Source organism: Oncorhynchus gorbuscha, linkage group LG15 (assembly GCF_021184085.1).
Source record: "Oncorhynchus gorbuscha isolate QuinsamMale2020 ecotype Even-year linkage group LG15, OgorEven_v1.0, whole genome shotgun sequence".
NCBI classification, from domain to species: Eukaryota; Metazoa; Chordata; class Actinopteri; order Salmoniformes; family Salmonidae; genus Oncorhynchus; species Oncorhynchus gorbuscha.
In genome coordinates this window covers 30638560-30657595 of record NC_060187.1, presented here as the reverse complement: position 1 = coordinate 30657595, position 19036 = coordinate 30638560, and the positions used below count along the sequence as shown (strand labels likewise).

The following is a 19036-nucleotide window of genomic DNA, read 5'->3' as shown; positions in this document are numbered from 1 at the left end:
CCCTTCAACTGCTCTGTATACTTCTACTTTTAAAGTACAACCAAACTGTGTCAGTCTGGATTTGACTTGAATCCCTTCTGTTTTGGTCCTTGGGCACAAAGTTTGATAGGGTGACAGACATTTTAGCATGGCCGTTAGAGCCACGGACACACAGAAAGACCTGAGCAGATAGAAATATAAGCATTGATAGAACCAACGCATATTGCCTATAGCTGGCTTAAAGTATAATTTTTGTACATGTACTGTAGAAATCTGTGCAAAAGTAAATGATGTGCTGATTCAGTATGTTAGAAGAACAAAAACACTCCCTTCACTAAGCCCTCCTGGGGGTCAGTGGCACTACACACTCTCCCCGCTGCTCTTCAATGATTACAAAAAATATCATCTTGTATAACCCACTTACCTGCTTCGTGTGTGTGTGTGTGTGTGTGTGTGTGTGTGTGTGTGTGTGTGTGTGTGTGTGTGTGTGTGTGTGTGTGTGTGTGTGTGTGTGTGTGTGTGTGTGTGTGTGTGTGTGTGTGTGTGTGTGTGTGTGTGTGTGTGTGTGTGTGTGTGTGTGTGTGTGTGTGTGTGTGTGTGTGTGTGTGTGGGTGTGTGTGGGTGTGTGTGTGTGTGGTATAACAATACTATCCTTTTGGGTTTTAGGCTTAGGGGTTAGGTTTAGGGTTATAATTATAATTATAATTAGGGTTATGTGTGTATGTTGGCCAGTAAGAGTGATATTCATTTACAGGAGGAGGAATATAAAATAACATATTTTTATTTATTTAAAAAATTGGAAGACAATATGTTGTTGTTGTCCTCAGAGGGATGGGGATGGATGATCTAAGGCCTATCTTTGTCTTATTATTTTACAGAGAGGAGGAAGATACAACTAACTATTGGAACCCACTCAATATACAAGACAGTAAACAATGTGTGTGGATACTTGAGAGGAAAGACCAATCCAGGTAAATAGAAATAAAAAAATGTTCACAGCTGAGTGCACAAAGACCACGCTAAATCCATAATGACTTTGAACATTATGCAATCATGGCGACACGGAAGTAGTTGCCTTATCTCAGCCACCTTTAATAACAAGAGGAAGCAATCTTGTAAGACTCACAGACTAAGCATGAATACTGGCACACACCAAATTATAATCTCCAAGATAACTGCTTATGCGATTAGTCCTCCCCACTGTGCCCTCTTTGTTTCCTGCAGAGAAAACCAACTCAGGAAGTGTGTGTGGAGGAAAATGGAACCTCCAGGTGCTGAAACAGCTTTTTTGTCTGTTGTGAAAAACTGCTTCTATAAAACAATGTCTGCCATTGCCATCCTGGCTGGCCCAGACACAGGTCATTTAGCTCCTGGAAATGGCCTTTTAATGACGGTCCTGCGTTGGTGCCTTTAGGATGATTTCAATAAAGTCCCTGGTGCAGAGCAAGCCTTTAATATCTTCCCTTCCCTTCACCAGAATGTATCGTGCCAGGACACCTACCTGTCTAAATGCCCCATGAAAATTACTAAACAGATTTAGACATTGACTAGCTTCCATACTCATTTGCGTAGATTATCTAAATAGCATTGAATAGTTGAAAGTAATTCCTCTAACTTTTCTTACACAAGATGTGTGTGAAACTAAATTCGGAGTGAGGTTGGGTTTATTTAGGCTAAGTTGACATCTGATTTGCCCAATAAAGGACACCATTATTTCCTCGTGAAGCTGGGTATACTATAAATCATCCATGTTTGATTTGATCTTTGGAAGTTTAGAAGTATTTACCATTAGCCTTGTAAATAGGATGAGAAATTCATGATATTAATAATAAACTTTTACCTTTTGATATTGTCTTGTGTTTTACCAATGTTTACATATAAACCAATGTTCATTTAAATTTTTACAACACTGGTTGAAATTAGATGAAAACAGTATTGGTTGATTACTTTTTTCAAATCCAATTGATTTTCCACATTGATTGCACGTCACAATACCTAGACAAATAACGTTTAAAAAAACGTTGATTTAACCGGTGTGTGCCCAGTGGGATGCCTGTTTTATTCTGTTTGTGTTGTTGGTCAACAACACTTTTACTTTTTACTAATCTGTCCTTCACAACTATTGTACACTTTCAAATGCCTCACACCTACACTCTTCTTACCCAAGAAGGACAGAATACAGCATATCTTGCTACTTCTCCTACACAATATCCTGGCAACATTTTAGTTGATTTTCAGACCTTTTCTGCCTCTAAAACTAAATCCAAATAAAGCCCAAATAAAGAAATCCATTACAACAACTCCTCTTTGTGTAAAACATTGCCCCGAGCAATCTCTTTTATTCACGCACACAAGTTTTGGTCTTTACTAAACAGACAGTCAGACAGAGTCTCAACCCTTGTGTTTGTGTGTGTGTGTGTGTTCTGTCCTCTGGGTGTGTCCCTCTCCTCTGTCTGTGCACAGATCGATATGTGCTGGTGGGCAGTCGCCATGACAGCTGGTATAAAGGGACAGCAGCTGATTGGCGTGGCGGCTCTGCCATGATGACGCAGATCATCACCTCGGTGACCAAGCAGGCCCGGAGAGGCTGGGAACCCGACCGCACCACTGTCTTCTGCTCATGGGGGGGGTCAGCGCTCGGCAACATCGGCTCCTTTGAGTGGGGAGAGGTAAACCTGCATGAATCCCCTGTCCCTCTTCTGTGAACCCGAGTCTTATCATGGAATTACTCTATAGCGCTTATATACTGTACCTGCTATATTTACTGTATACACATGTGTATCAGGGTGTTTATGTACTCTATACAGATATGTATCAGTGTATTTATGTACTATATACACACGTGCATCAGTGTGTTTATTACGGTACCAAAGGAGTGTTGTATGTGTTTTTCCCTGGTGAAGCAACATTATCTGGTTTAATAGGAGGTCAAAGCTACTGTATTTACTCCCTCTGTGTTCACTTCAGCTCTGCACCACAGGAGAAAACAGGGCTTTCTGTCAGCCCTCAAGGCTTCAAGCAATGGAAAGGGAAAAAATAACACAAAAACAGCTCTTGACTCTCGTACGTCTCCAACAAACCATGTTGGAGATTCTAAGGGAAAGATTGGAAGGCAGTAGCTGCAGCCAAGCATTAATAACATTCTCCTGGCAGTTAGTATATCTCAGAGTGCAATGAGGACTATTGAGTTTAATATTCAAAGTCATGTACTAGATATAGCAAGATTATTATAAAAACGTTGCCACGGGCATTTTCTATAATAATTCTGTGGAGCACCATCTCAACCAATGTATAGGCTATGATGTGCTATTTCCTGTTTGCTTCAATATACAGTTTATGCAGAGTGGTACCAATGTCAGACATAAATGTGTATCAAACCAATTAGTTTGTCATTTACTATTCTATACACATTCCCGGCCTTGATTTTCCTAGGAGATATGAACTCCTTGATGAGGATTCAGATGTTGCACAGATCCTAGCTATGTATTGTATTGTATGATATTGTATTGTATTCCAAAGCTTAATCAGCATGTTGTGTTGTGTTGTTGCAGGAGAACCGGGTGGTGCTGCAGAGCAAGGCTGTAGCCTACGTCAGCCTCCACAGTCCTGTCAGGGGGACGGAGACCCTGCGCTCCACTGCCTCTCCCTCACTGCTCCAACTCACCTCAGACATCCAGAAGGTACAATGCTATATTATCCCTCCACATTCTCTCCTTTACACTGGCCAATCTGTATTGTGTTTTATATCCTATCTTTTCCACAGGTGATTCAGAAAATAGACAGTGTTACAACATATTATTATCTTTGAGGACATGAGGAATCCTCACAGAAAAATAGAGATGATCGATCAAGTGGTCAAAATCCATTGCTTCAACCTGAGATGCCTTGTAAATTATAGTATTTTCGATTTCTTTTTTTTCTCTCTGGATGAAAATAAAACCTAATATAATTCAAACGGAAAGCATTTGTATTTTTGCGCAGTCCAGGCAGTCCATCTGCTGGTTGCTACCCTGAATAATTGTACCTTGTGATGGAGGAGTGATGAAAAGGCTAACTTATTTAAACATAGTCAGTATTCCATTGTTCTTGGTAAGGGAAGCTACATGGGGGTCAGAGGGTGGACTCTCATGGCAGAATGCTCCATTATTTCTCCTCTTGCCATAATCCTGTTAATGAACCTAAATGCCAGTCCACTTGTGACATTTGGGGAGTAATAAAAGCAAGCAGACCTGCCATGGCAGCATAGAGCTTAATCAAACAGAATGGTATATCTCACAGAGAGATGAAATGACCTCTACTCCACACACAGCAATATATTTCTCTTTCTTCCTTAAATTAGTGAATGAAGCAAGATAAAAAGGAAAACATAGTTATTTTTAAATTATGCCAGATTTCCTAAGTGATTTGTGTTCCAGATACGCTAATGTAACTTTTTTGTGGACTGTTGACTCTGCTGTTTGTTTTTGGTCTTACACTCTCCTGATTACGACTTTGTTTTTGCCCTCTGGCATCTTTATATTTTTATTTAACCTTTATTTAGCTAGGCAAGTCAGTTCAGGACAAATTCATATTTACAATGAAGGCCTACCCCGGCCAAACCCTTGATGATGCTGGGCCAATTGTGATCAGCAAAAGCAACTACTATTTCACTCCTTCATACATACTACCTGGGGCGGCAGGGTAGCCTAGTGGTTAGGGCGTTGGTCTTGTAACCAGAAGGTTGCAAGTTCAAATCCCTGAGCTGACAAGGTACAAGTTGTTCTGCCCCTGAACAGGCAGTTAACCCACTGTTCCTAGGTCATCATTGAAAATAAGAATTTGTTCTTAACTGACTTGCCTAGTTATTTTAAAGGTAAAATAATGTGTTCCTGTGTCTGTTCCTTCAGAACATTTTAATGACTTATGGTAACAGTAGACTGCCAATCGGAGAAAGGGAATATAACTGTCCTTATTAGCATGCTAATTGAAATGAATCCCATTAAAACAATGTTGCCAGGTCGTCTCTATATGGCTGGCGTTTTCTAATTGCCATTGACTAGTTAGAGGCTACAATTCCAGGGATGGAGTAAGTGAAACATCAGCTTCAGCAGCAATAGTTAACAGCAAAACTGGGATGTGTGAAACTGCAAAATAGTGTTTCTTCTACATCTTTTGTGTAATGTGTTCATGGGAAGAGCTGCTAACTCCAGTGTGTTTTGGTTGCTCATCATGCCACACACATGCATCCTTGTGCTCTGTGTCTCTTTGTCCTTACTGCTCATTCCGCTTCAGCTGAGTCTGTGAATAGCGCCAGTCACACTATTCATCTTTTCAAGTAGCACTCTGAAGTACCAGGTAGGCTCACCAGTCTCAATATTTTGAGACATAATAAATCATGTTTTTGCTAGCGCGGTAACACTTTCTACTTATCTTACTTTGCAGCTGTCCTCAAAGCAGAGATTCCACTGTGTTTATGTGTTTGGAATGGGTGCTTTGGCACCAATTATAATACAATAAATACTCATTTGGGGATTACGGAGCCAAGCATACAAAATAAATTGGGAAACTTTCATAATTTAATCGGGTATTGTTGTAGCGATGTTTATGTTTCGTTCTATATAGTATTTTAAACTGAAGCTTCGCAGCGGATTTTTATTTATTTATTTATTGATTTATTTCATCTTTATTTAACCAGGTAGGCAAGTTGAGAACAAGTTCTCATTTACAATTGCGACGAGGATTGGCCATTGCTGAAATGAAATAGGAGCAGTGTAACCCTCGTCAAATATTCCTTCAAAGTAGAATCATCCACCAACCGTCTCTGGAATCCTACAGAGTTGAGTTTTAGGTATGGAGACAGGTGTTTGTTGTGAGACATTTAATCCACCACTTGCAGTCTGTGTCTAAAATGACCATATATTTGGTAATCGGGATATAACCAAATATTTCTCATGGAGTCCACAAGGCTGTTTGTTCTTCAGTGCCATGGGTCTCCCACAGGAACCAAGTTACTTTTATCTGTCGTTGTGATTGTGCTCTGTGGACACTGGGGCAACACAATAAATGTGCTGTCTCTCTGCTTTTAGATTCCTATCAAAGATAGCCTGCGCTAAACCCTTTTAAGCCTTAATAATCCACTTTAAAGTTCCCATCTATTGCATTTTACCAGTGAACAAGAGATTGTGTCTGAATTGATTCACTGTATGTTGTGGCCAGTGAGTTTTCAACCTTATCCATGGACAAACAAACCGGGAAGGATTAGATCACAAAGATTTTTGTGCCAGAGCTGATGTTATCGAAAATATTGTTTGCCATAAAAGTCTCTCTCTGCTGGGGTTCACGAATAGACCAGTGTGGCATAAATCATTTAAATTACAATTGACAAGCAAATCCATTATCCATTATTTGTAAATGTCGCCTGAAATATGCAAATATACTGATGCATGCATTTTTATATCTAGTGGCAAAGTACACCAAGTTTCACAACTGATTAAAGCTGCATCCTTAGGATTCAACTGACTCTCTCTCGCTCTCGCTCATAAGTTACTTAAATAAACATTGACAGTCTGATAGTATTCTGATGGAAAATCCATTTAGAAAAGCAGACTAACTTGTAATCCTTTCAGAGAAGTCGCTTCTGATTAAAACAGGTGTTTGTCAATGCAGAATTCAACTGTGGGGATTCAGATTGGAAACATTCCATAGATGTTGGCCTGTTAGATCCATTCTGTACTCCTACTAGTTCAATCTGTCCAGAGAGAGGTTACACTATTGCCCATGTGGAGGAGTATTATCTACACAAGGTATCTCTCAAATTCACTCTGCTCAATTTAATAGCCTTGACATAGGATGTATAAATTGCAGAAAATAGAAACTGTGAGGAAGAGTGATTCATTTGTTTGTTTTGCGTACATCTGTCTTGAAATGTGGAAAAGCTCCTGGTAAATCATTTGGATGTGTCGGTGAGTTTATAACCATGGTATCAGTGTTGTGGTTTAGAATCTGTATGTGTCTGAATTACAGCGGTGCTGTGAAGGAAAACCTTGTTCAGAAAACTCATGAATTCCGATTACCAAACAGAGAGAAACATATTATTTAATTAGCATAATAAGCTTTGTATCTCCGTCAATGGGTGTATTTTTATTAATCTAGGCTATTTCACATATGTGAAATCCTCCTGATCCTCCTATTTTATGAAAATGGAACCAAAAATACCAATACCCAATACTGTGCTTTTACAGTATCCTGCTCTATAGAAATAGCAGGCTCACTGTTATATTGTAAGGAAACTCAAGCACTGGCAAGTAGTGGTAGAACTCCTGAGAAACAAGCAGCCTTAATTATCACTATTAAAAGCCCAATTACTCATAATGGATTTAATACATTTTCATTCGGGAATGCTCTCCCTTCTTTAGTCATGCATGCTATTGCAAAGATAAGTGTGTTTTGAGGCATTTTATTGATCCTTACACTGTGAATTGAGTGCATTTTATAAACATGGTAACCCTTTACACTCGTACCCCGTATACTGCTTGAAAATGGCAGATATGCCTGTACAGTAACATGCTATACATGACGCCAGAGCTCTGGCTCTGAGCTTCACAGCGCTGTATGGGTTTTGATTGACAGCCATTCTGAACATGACCAACTTGCGTGACAAGAAGTCACCCCCAACCCTCACAAAACTTTTGCAAATTGTTGGTTGTCTGAGTGAGGAATTTATTTTTAATTTTTTCAATTTTATTTAACCTTTATTTAATTAGGCAAGTCAGGAACAAATTCTTATTTACAATGACGCCCTACCCCTCGGGCCAATCCCCTGACCCGGACGATGCTGGGTCAAATGTGCGCCGCACTATGTGACTCCCGTTCACGGCCGGTTGTGACACAGCTTGGGAACAAACCAGGGTCTGTAGTTGCCTTAGACCGCTGCACCACTCAGAAGGCCCAAATTCTGAAAATTAAGAGGATACTTTTCGAAACGTGAGACAGTGAGGATTATAATAAATACCGCTTTGATGTCATACAAGCAAGCCAAACAACCGTCAGCCCAAATGTACACTCACATTTCCATATCATAAAACTCATGAGTGTACAAAACATTAAGAACACCGGCTGTGACATAGACTGACCAGGTGAATGCAAGTGAAAACTGTGATCCCTTATTGATGTCATTTGTTAAATCCAATTCAATCAGTGTAGATGAAGGGGAGGAGACAGGTTAAAGAGGGATTTTTAAGCCTTGAAACAATTGAGACATGGATTGTGTATGTGTGCTATTCAGAGGGTGAATGGGCAAGACAAAATATATAAGTGCCTTTGAACTGGCATGGGAGTAGGTGCCAAGCGCACCAGTTTGTATCAAGAACAGCAATGCTGCTGAGTTTTTCACGCTCAACTGTTTCCTTTGTGTATCAAGAATGGTCCACCACCCAAAGGACATCTAGCCAACTTGGCACAAAGTATTGGAGTCAACATGGGCCAGAATCCCTGTGATCGCTTAGCAAAAAATACATATACAGTGCCTTGCGAAAGTATTCGGCCCCCTTGAACTTTGCAACCTTTTGCCACATTTCAGGCTTCAAACATAAAGATATAAAACTGTATTTTTATGTGAAGAATCAACAACAAGTGGGACACAATCATGAAGTGGAACGACATTTATTGGATATTTCAAACTTTTTAAACAAATCAAAAACTGAAAAATTCAGCCCCTTTACTTTCAGTGCAGCAAACTCTTTCCAGAAGTTCAGTGAGGATCTCTGAATGATCCAATGTTGACCTAAATGACTAATGATGATAAATACAATCCACCTGTGTGTAATCAAGTCTCCGTATAAATGCACCTGCACTGTGATAGTCTCAGAGGTCCGTTAAAAGCGCAGAGAGCATCATGAAGAACAAGGAACACACCAGGCAGGTCCGAGATACTGTTGTGAAGAAGTTTAAAGCCGGATTTGGATACAAAAAGATTTCCCAAGCTTTAAACATCCCAAGGAGCACTGTGCAAGCGATAATATTGAAATGGAAGGAGTATCAGACCACTGCAAATACCAAGACCTGGCCGTCCCGCTAAACTTTCAGCTCATACAAGGAGAAGACTGATCAGAGATGCAGCCAAGAGGCCCATGATCACTCTGGATGAACTGCAGAGATCTACAGCTGAGGTGGGAGACTCTGTCCATAGGACAACAATCAGTAGTATATTGCACAAATCTGGCCTTTATGGAAGAGTGGCAAGAAGAAAGCCATTTCTTAACAATATCCATAAAAAGTGTTGTTTAAAGTTTGCCACAAGCCACCTGGGAGACACACCAAACATGTGGAAGAAGGTGCTCTGGTCAGATGAAACCAAAATTGAACTTTTTGGCAACAATGCAAAACGTTATGTTTGGCGTAAAAGCAACACAGCTCATGACCCTGAACACACCATCCCCACTGTCAAACATGGTGGTGGCAGCATCATGGTTTGGGCCTGCTTTTCTTCAGCAGGGACAGGGAAGATGGTTAAAATTGATGGGAAGATGGATGCAGCCAAATACAGGACCATTCTGGAAGAGAACCTGATGGAGTCTGCAAAAGACCTGAGACTGGGACGGAGATTTGTCTTCCAACAAGACAATGATCCAAAACATAAAGCAAAAGCTACAATGGAATGGTTCAAAAATAAACATATCCAGGTGTTAGAATGGCCAAGTCAAAGTCCAGACCTGAATCCAATCGAGAATCTGTGGAAAAAACTGAAAACTGCTGTTCACAAATGCTCTCCATCCAACCTCACTGAGCTCGAGCTGTTTTGCAAGGAGGAATGGGAAAAAAATGCAGTTTCTCGATGTGCAAAACTGATAGAGACATACCCCAAGTGACTTACAGCTGTAATCGCAGCAAAAGGTGGCGCTACAAAGTATTAACTTAAGGGGGCTGAATAATTTGCACGCCCAATTTTTCAGTTTTTGATTTGTTAGAAAAGTTTGAAATATCCAATAAATGTCATTCCACTTCATGATTGTGTCCCACTTGTTGTTGATTCATCACAAAAAAATACAGTTTTATATGTTTTTGTTTGAAGCCTGAAATGTGGCAAAAGGTCGCAAAGTTCAAGGGGGCCGAATACTTTCGCAAGGCACTGTACGTATATATATAATTGAGTTAATAAAGCCACATACAAACATGGTCTCTTTTTTGTTTCCTTGAGTAAGAGAGCTCCAAAATGCAGGTGTTTCAGCCTTGCTCAGTGCTTTCTGTGGTGGTCGGGTGGGCCAGCAAGAAATAGGAGCTTTGCGCCGTGATTGTCTCAGTGTTCTGTCACTCATGGGGACCTTATGCAATCACCAAGCTTAAGTCCTTAGAACGGGTAGACATCCAACGTTTCAGACTTTTGTGTCCATATTGTTCTGAATAGAATGGGGCCTATCTTTGTCTATTGTGAAGAAAATTTTCTGCCACCTGAATGACCTCATGACTTCATTCTATGCGCACTATGATTTGTTTCCCTGAATTTCATTGTGAGAGCCTAACTGTAATATCTTATTTTATAACTTAGCTCATGTTGGCAATATAACAGGCTTTCAAATGATGCCCACCTGACCCAGATTGGGATTTTCAATGGACCGTTTTTGGATTGTGTGAACAACAACAGTAATTGTGTGATGGTGGGGATACAGGGTTGTCTCCCAAATAAAACAACTATTAAGTGTTCTTGCTCTAGTTCCTCAACAACACAGCTAGGAGAGCAAAAAAATGACCTTATAGTTGAAGGCTCTTTCCTTGAGCCATAAAAGTGCATTGAAATTACTTAGGAACTGTGCACAGTTTGGAGTGGTGTGTGGTGACTTGGATACACCAGTCCTCTCACTCAAATCCTTGTCATTTTTTTTGTCTTATGTTTCACCTACCACACATTTTCCAGGAATATTTTGTTACTCAATGTATCCAGAGTATTTTCTGATTTCGTTATCAACAAATGCGGCAAAAAGTACAGTAAATGTAAAATGCACATAAAATGTTTGTGTAATGTTTGGATTCAGTCTTGTGTCAGGTGAACTGATGTGTCCTCACCTTTGGTCTAATAATTTTCTGATAATCTTGAAACTGTTCCCTTTCAATTGTTACCATGGTTATTCATTTCACATTTCCTCTGTAAGAATGATTTCAATTTAGCCCTATCTATATAGGCCAATTCCCATGAGTGTAAAGGGTTAATTATCGTCTTTAGTACTGTGGCGTACTATCCCCTGACTTTGTAAAGTTTTCCTAGCTATTATCTCATCTTCTCTAACGAGAGGGCCTGGATATAGCAGAATAGATTTGGAGGCGTTTGCGCAGACCCTGATTACCATTGACTCAAATTAGCCAGTGTGCTGTCACACTGCACATAGTGTACTGTCACACTGCACAGACAGGGGCAGGGGGGGGGGGTGTTCACACACAGGGAGTCATGGGACCATGTCTATCTGTTGGGCTGGAAGTGTTCTAGAACGGTCTGTTCTCTCTGCACGTAGGTGGCTGTCAGTCACTCAGTTATGACATAAAAGCTGAAGTTGATGACACAGCATAATGGGAGGATCTCAATTGCATACTCCTCGCATCCTCTCTCCTCGCCTTCTTAAAACCCATTGGATGAGAGAGGCACAGGGCCCTCCCCTCTGACCTTTTCCTCGATTGGGTTTTGAGAAGGAGGAGAGAGGCGAAGAGTATGCAATTGAGATTCTCCCAATGTCATCTTCCTCCTCACTCCTACACATTATACTGTAATGTAGACTACGTTTCACTTGAACTCTAGAGAGATAGTCCGTGTTTATAGCACAGCATGTGACTCAGCAATTATTAAATCAAGTCAAATCACATTTTATTTGTCACATGCGCGGAAAACAACAGGTATAGTAGACCTTACAGTGAAATGCTTACTTACAAGCCCTTAACCATTACATTTACATTACATTTAAGTCATTTAGCAGACGCTCTTATCCAGAGCGACTTACAAATTGGTGCATTCACCCTATGACATCCAGTGGAACAGTCACTTTACAATAGTGCATCTAAAACTTAAGGGGGGTGAGAGGGATTACTTATCCTATCCTAGGTATTCCTTAAAGAGGTGGGGTTTCAGGTGTCTCCGGAAGGTGGTGATTGACTACGCTGTCCTGGCGTCGTGAGGGAGTTTGTTCCACCATTGGGGGGCCAGGGCAGCGAACAGTTTTGACTGGGCTGAGCGGGAGCTGTACTTCCTCAGTGGTAGGGAGGCGAGCAGGCCAGAGGTGGATGAACGCAGTGCCCTTGTTTGGGTGTAGGGCCTGATCAGAGCCTGGAGGTACTGAGGTGCCGTTCCCCTCACAGCTCCGTAGGCAAGCACCATGGTCTTGTAGCGGATGCGAGCTTCAACTGGAAGCCAGTGGAGAGAACGGAGGAGCGGGGTGACGTGAGAGAACTTGGGAAGGTTGAACACCAGACGGGCTGCGGCGTTCTGGATGAGTTGAAGGGGTTTAATGGCACAGGCAGGGAGCCCAGCCAACAGCGAGTTGCAGTAATCCAGACGGGAGATGACAAGTGCCTGGATTAGGACCTGCGCCGCTTCCTGTGTGAGGCAGGGTCGTACTCTGCGGATGTTGTAGAGCATGAACCTACAGGAACGGGCCACCGCCTTGATGTTGGTTGAGAACGACAGGGTGTTGTCCAGGATCACGCCAAGGTTCTTGGCGCTCTGGGAGGAGGACACAATGGAGTTGTCAACCGTGATGGCGAGATCATGGAACGGGCAGTCCTTCCCCGGGAGGAAGAGCAGCTCCGTCTTGCCGAGGTTCAGCTTGAGGTGGTGATCCGTCATCCACACTGATATGTCTGCCAGACATGCAGAGATGCGATTCGCCACCTGGTCATCAGAAGGGGGAAAGGAGAAGATTAATTGTGTGTCGTCTGCATAGCAATGATAAGAGAGACCATGTGAGGTTATGACAGAGCCAAGTGACTTGGTGTATAGCGAGAATAGGAGAGGGCCAAGAACAGAGCCCTGGGGGACACCAGTGGTGAGAGCGCGTGGTGAGGAGACAGATTCTCGCCACGCCACCTGGTAGGAGCGACCTGTCAGGTAGGACGCAATCCAAGCGTGGGCCGCGCCGGAGATGCCCAACTCGGAGAGGGTGGAGAGGAGGATCTGATGGTTCACAGTATCGAAGGCAGCCGATAGATCTAGAAGGATGAGAGCAGAGGAGAGAGAGTTAGCTTTAGCAGTGCGGAGCGCCTCCGTGATACAGAGGAGAGCAGTCTCAGTTGAATGACTAGTCTTGAAACCTGACTGATTTGGATCAAGAAGGTCATTCAGAGAGAGATAGCGGGAGAGCTGGCCAAGGACGGCACGTTCAAGAGTTTTGGAGAGAAAAGAAAGAAGGGATACTGGTCTGTAATTGTTGACATCGGAGGGATCGAGTGTAGGTTTTTTCAGAAGGGGTGCAACTCTCGCTCTCTTGAAGACGGAAGGGACGTAGCCAGCGGTCAGGGATGAGTTGATGAGCGAGGTGAGGTAAGGGAGAAGGTCTCCGGAAATGGTCTGGAGAAGAGAGGAGGGGATAGGGTCAAGCGGGCAGGTTGTTGGGCGGCCGGCCGTCACAAGACGCGAGATTTCATCTGGAGAGAGAGGGGAGAAAGAGGTCAGAGCACAGGGTAGGGCAGTGTGAGCAGAACCAGCGGTGTCGTTTGACTTAGCAAACGAGGATCGGATGTCGTCGACCTTCTTTTCAAAATGGTTGACGAAGTCATCTGCAGAGAGGGAGGAGGGGGGGAGGGGGAGGAGGATTCAGGAGGGAGGAGAAGGTGGCAAAGAGCTTCCTAGGGTTAGAGGCAGATGCTTGGAATTTAGCGTGGTAGAAAGTGGCTTTAGCAGCAGAGACAGAGGAGGAAAATGTAGAGAGGAGGGAGTGAAAGGATGCCAGGTCCGCAGGGAGGCGAGTTTTCCTCCATTTCCGCTCGGCTGCCCGGAGCCCTGTTCTGTGAGCTCGCAATGAGTCATCGAGCCACGGAGCGGGAGGTGAGGACCGAGCCGGCCTGGAGGATAGGGGACATAGAGAGTCAAGGGATGCAGAGAGGGAGGAGAGGAGGGTTGAGGAGGCAGAATCAGGAGATGGGAGAAGGTTTGAGTGGAGGGAAGAGATGATAGGATGGAAGAGGAGAGAGTAGCGGGGGAGAGAGAGCGAAGGTTGGGACGGCGCGATACCATCCGAGTAGGGGCAGTGTGGGAGGTGTTGGATGAGAGCGAGAGGGAAAAGGATACAAGGTAGTGGTCGGAGACTTGGAGGGGAGTTGCAATGAGGTTAGTGGAAGAACAGCATCTAGTAAATATGAGGTCGAGCGTATTGCCTGCCTTGTGAGTAGGGGGGGAAGGTGAGAGGGTGAGGTCAAAAGAGGAGAGGAGTGGAAGGAGTGGAAAGAAGGAGGCAGAGAGGAATGAGTCAAAGGTAGACGTGGGGAAGTTAAAGTCCAACAATGTAGTTTTAAGAAAAATAACAACAACAACAAAAAAGTAACAAATAATTAAAGAGCAGGAGTAAAATAACAATAACCGGTTAGTCGAGGTAATTGAGGTAATATGTACATGTAGGTAGAGTTATACCACTGGCTGTCATAAGGTGAATGCACCAATTTGTAAGTCGCTCTGGATAAGAGCGTCTGCTAAATGACTTAAATGTTAAATGTAAATGTAGTTATTAAAGTGAGTATGCATAGATATTAACAGCAAGTAGCAGCAGCGTAAAAGAGGGGGGGAGGGCAATGCAAATAGTCTGGGTAGCCATTTGATTAGACATTCAGGAGTCTTATGGTCTGGGGGTAGAAGCTGTTTAGAAGCCTCTTGGACCGAGACTTGGCGCTCTGGTACTGCTTGCTGTACGGTAGCAGAGAGATCAGTCTATGACTAGTGTGGCTGGAGTCTTTGACAATTTTTAAGGCGTTCCTCTGACACCGCCTGGTAAAGAGGTCCTGGATGGCAGGAAGCTTGGCCCCGGTGATGTACTGGGCCGTACTCACTACCCTCTGTAGTGCATTGCAGTCGGAGGCCAAGCAGTTGCTATACCAGGTAGTGATGCAACCCATCAGGATGCTCTCTATGATGCAGCTGTAGAACCTTTTGAGTATCTGAGGACCCATGCCAGATCTTTTCAGTCTACTGAGGGGGGAATAGGTTTTGTCGTGCCCTCTTCACCATTGTCTTGGTGTGCTTGGACCATGTTAGTTCGTTGGTGATGTGGACACCAAGGAACTTGAAGCTCTCAACCTGCTCCACTACAGCCCCGTCGATGAGAACGGGGGAGTGCTTGGTCCTCCTTTTCCTGTAGTCCACAAACCTCTCCTTTGCCTTGATCACATTGAGGGAAAAGTTGTTGTCCTTGCACAACACGGTCGGGTCTCTGACCTCTTCCCTATAGGTTGTCTCGTTGTAGTCGGTGATCAGGCCTACCGCTGTTGTGTCATCGGCAAACTTAATGATGGTGTTGGAGTCGTGCCTGGCCGTGCAGTCATGAGTGAACACGGAGTACGGGAGGGGACTGAGCACTATGGTGTTGAATGCTGAGCTGTAGTCAATGAATAGCATTCTCACATAGGTGTTCCTTTTGTCCAGGTGGGAAAGGGCAGTGTGGAGTGCAATAGAGATTGCATCATCTGTGGATCTGTTGGGGCGGTATGCAAATTGGAATGAGTCTAGGATTTCTGTGACTATGGTGTTGATGTGAGCCATGACCAGCCTTTCAAAGCACTTGTTGGCTACAGACATGAGTGCTACGGGTCCGTGGTCATTTAGGCAGGTTACCTTAGTGTTCTTGGGCACATGGACTATGGTGGTCTGCTTGAAACATGTTGCTATTAGAGACTCAGACAGGGCGAGGTTGAAAATGTCAGTGAGAACACTTGCCAGTTGGTCAGCACATGCTCAAAGTACATGTCCTGGTAATACGTCTGGACCTGCGGCCTTGTGAATGTTGACCTGTTTAAAGGTCTTACTCACATCTGCTGCGTAAAGTGTGTACACACGGTCGTACGGAACAGTGTTACTTTCCTCAAAGTGAGATAGAAGCAATTTAGCTCCTCTGGTGGGCTCGTGTCACTGGGCAGCTCTCGGCTGTGCTTCCCTTTGTAGACTGTAAGAGTTTGCGAGCCCTGCCAGATCCAATGAGCATCGGAGCCTGTGTAGTACGATTCAATCTTAATCCTGTATTGATGCTTTGCCTGTTTGATGGTTTGTCGGAGGGCATAGCAGGATTTCTTATAAGCTTCCGGGTTAGAGTCCCGCTCCTTGATAGCAGCAGCTCTTCTCTTTAGCTCAGTGCAGAAGTTGTCTGTAATCCATGGCTTCTGGTTGGGGTATGTACGTACAGTCACTATGGGGACAACGTTCATCGATGCACTTATTGTTGAAGCCAGTGACTGATGTGGTGTACTCCTCAATGCCATCGGCAGAATATAATATAATATAATATCAGCGAATGGAATTCTGCTTAACATCGATTTAATGATTCCAATTCCAATCTCATCTCAATACCTTTGTGACTCGACATCCATAGACAAATGTTTTTTATTTACCCTTATTGCGACGAAAACCCCTAGTTGAGAGGGTCAAGTGCATTCTGTTCTTCTCCATCCTATTCTTTTCCCCTCATCAAGCATTCACATCTATTTATATCAATCACATTCTCACAAACACACACAGGCAGCTGCCTACTGAGCTATTCTTCACAGACAAGATTACACAGTAGAATAAGGTGCAGCGAGTGATCATAGTTCACTTTCTCCATACAAGATTAATCACACGTGGAGTGTCTTGCCTGGAGATTTGTATATGTATCAGAACTGGACAAGAATTCTGATGATTTTTTCACTAGTATTCACAGCCCCAGGACATCCTTTTATCTGTAACACAAAACCATAGCTGTGTTCAAATACCCATACGACATACTTAATGAGTATATACTACATACTATATACAATTAGTTCATTTTAGTATACTGTAAACGAACTGTATCATTTCAGCTGAGCGTACTAGAGCTTTGTCTGTCTATCGGAAGTTGATGCTGTTGCTATGCAACCTCTGGCTAGCTTGTTAGCATAACAAATGACTAGCTACACATTTTACGATTTCTGTTGTGTTTGTAAATTCAGTCTGGCGTGCCAGAGTGTGCTCTGGGCGTTGTCAGATTGTCCGTTCGGAGCGTTCAGAGCACACACACTGGATGCTCTGGCCGATAAGTAGGGTTGATCCGAGCGTTCAACGACGGTCAAGCACCCAAGCTAACTGGCTAATGTGGGTTAGCTACTTCCAGACACAAATGAGAGAACACCTCACTCTGACCATTTTACTCACCCTAAAAGCTGTTTTCATGTTATCCAGAGGGTTGATGACTGTAACTGTGTTGCTGGCAACAATTTAATGATGCTTTTCTTTGCCAATGTTTACTGACACCGGCCATATTCAACGGGTTATAGTCAGAATGAACCATGTCCAATTAAATGCACAATGACTATACCACTTAGCTAAATAAATAATCAAGCCAATAAACATTTGGTAGTTAGATAGATAGCAGATAGTTAATATACTGCTTGACACGTTCGATGTATTAGTCGCCAACTAACGTTAGCTAACATACCGGTACTGGTGTAATGCTATGCGATTCATAAGGATAGTGTAGCTAACAAATTGTCAGCCAACATAAGGTGTATCGTAACTTATTTGAAAAGTTATTACTTTATTACATTGCTCAATATTTGTCATAATTAGTTAAATTCATTTGTATCCACTCTCGTCAGACTTTGGCTGCATATTTTACGCCATTTTCTTAAAATCTGAAAATGTTGTGAAGCCACATCCATTTTCTGAAGAATTACATTATGGGTCCTAAGAATACAGGAAAAAGTGTCCATTGCATGTATACTTCATATTTTGGCAAATTTAGAACGACATCCAGGAACTTTTGACATACTATCTATATCCATACTATGACCAATAAGCATACTATACTCAAGTCACGTCACAAATACGTACATTACGTACGTTTAGTGCAGTTAGTATTCGAACACAGCTCATGTTTGTATGGAAATTCAAATGTTGTTTTTGAGCTTCAAGGTTTAGAGAATATGTGCACAGTGTCTGTGTCATGTCAATGTTTATGACAAAGCGTTACCAAGGGATACCAATCTTGAATTCATTAAAAACAATCTATATATACTGTATTTACCTGCCTGGTTCACTCAACAAAGCAGTATTTTGTTGTTACTTGTTTTTTTTTAATGTTATGGTGTTGCGGGTTAGGCTTGTAATGGTTGTAGCATGTGACTATAGGAGATCAATCACACCAGCAGCATGCCTGCACAGTAGAGACGCCTCTCTTCCAAGGCAGCACCATGGCATGTTTTATAACCTATGACGGCCATCAATTAGTACACAATCAATAAACTGTCGCTAGTAAACCAGCTCGGGTGACAAATTTTATCAGAGCCTCCCTTCTTCTCTCTCCTCTACCCTCGTTCTTGATCTTGCTCGCTTTCTATCCTCTCTCTCTCTACCTTGCTATCTTTCGCTCTCGCTTTCTCTACCACTCTCTTTCCCTTTACCTTCTCTAGGCATGGAGTTTGTTTGCTAAAAACGAGTTCAACAGAACCTTGATAGGAAAACGTACTAAATAAGTGTGTATATTAAATCCTTTGTGATGATGTTCTTAGGAAAGCAGTTACACTTATACTGGTACTTACTATATAGTAATGTATGTCATTTAAAAATATTTACAATTCTTTGGATACAACAGTAACACTTGAGGCTATTTTATTTACCTAGAAAGAGGTAAAGTACATTGAGTACTTTTGATAGAAAGATGTTTAACTGGGTCAAGTTGTTTTCATTCCCCCTACAGAAAACAGTCTAGAGAAATGGCCGTGCTTTGCCAGCCTGATCTCATAGACTAGACATAACATACAGTGGCTTCAGAAAGTATTTACACCCCTTGAATTTTTCCAGATGTTGTTGTGTTACAGCCTGAATTTAAAATGGATTAAATTTAGATTTTCTTGTCACTGACCCATACAAAAACCCAGAATTTTGAAG

The 19036-nt window shown here is 42.6% G+C and overlaps 1 protein-coding gene across 2 annotated transcripts in view; it reads left to right on the top strand.

Annotated features, from left to right (window-relative positions):
* The window catches only part of LOC123996922 (inactive N-acetylated-alpha-linked acidic dipeptidase-like protein 2), a 294216-nt gene that overhangs the window by 196897 nt on the left and 78283 nt on the right, over window positions 1-19036 (top strand). The window contains exons 7-9 of one of the 2 annotated variants that reach the window (XM_046300765.1): window positions 858-950; window positions 2443-2648; window positions 3531-3659. In XM_046300765.1, coding sequence (XP_046156721.1) covers window positions 858-950; window positions 2443-2648; window positions 3531-3659 — 428 coding nt within the window. The remainder of the gene's footprint in view (window positions 1-857; window positions 951-2442; window positions 2649-3530; window positions 3660-19036) is intronic. The other variant, XM_046300766.1, reaches the window with a different exon arrangement.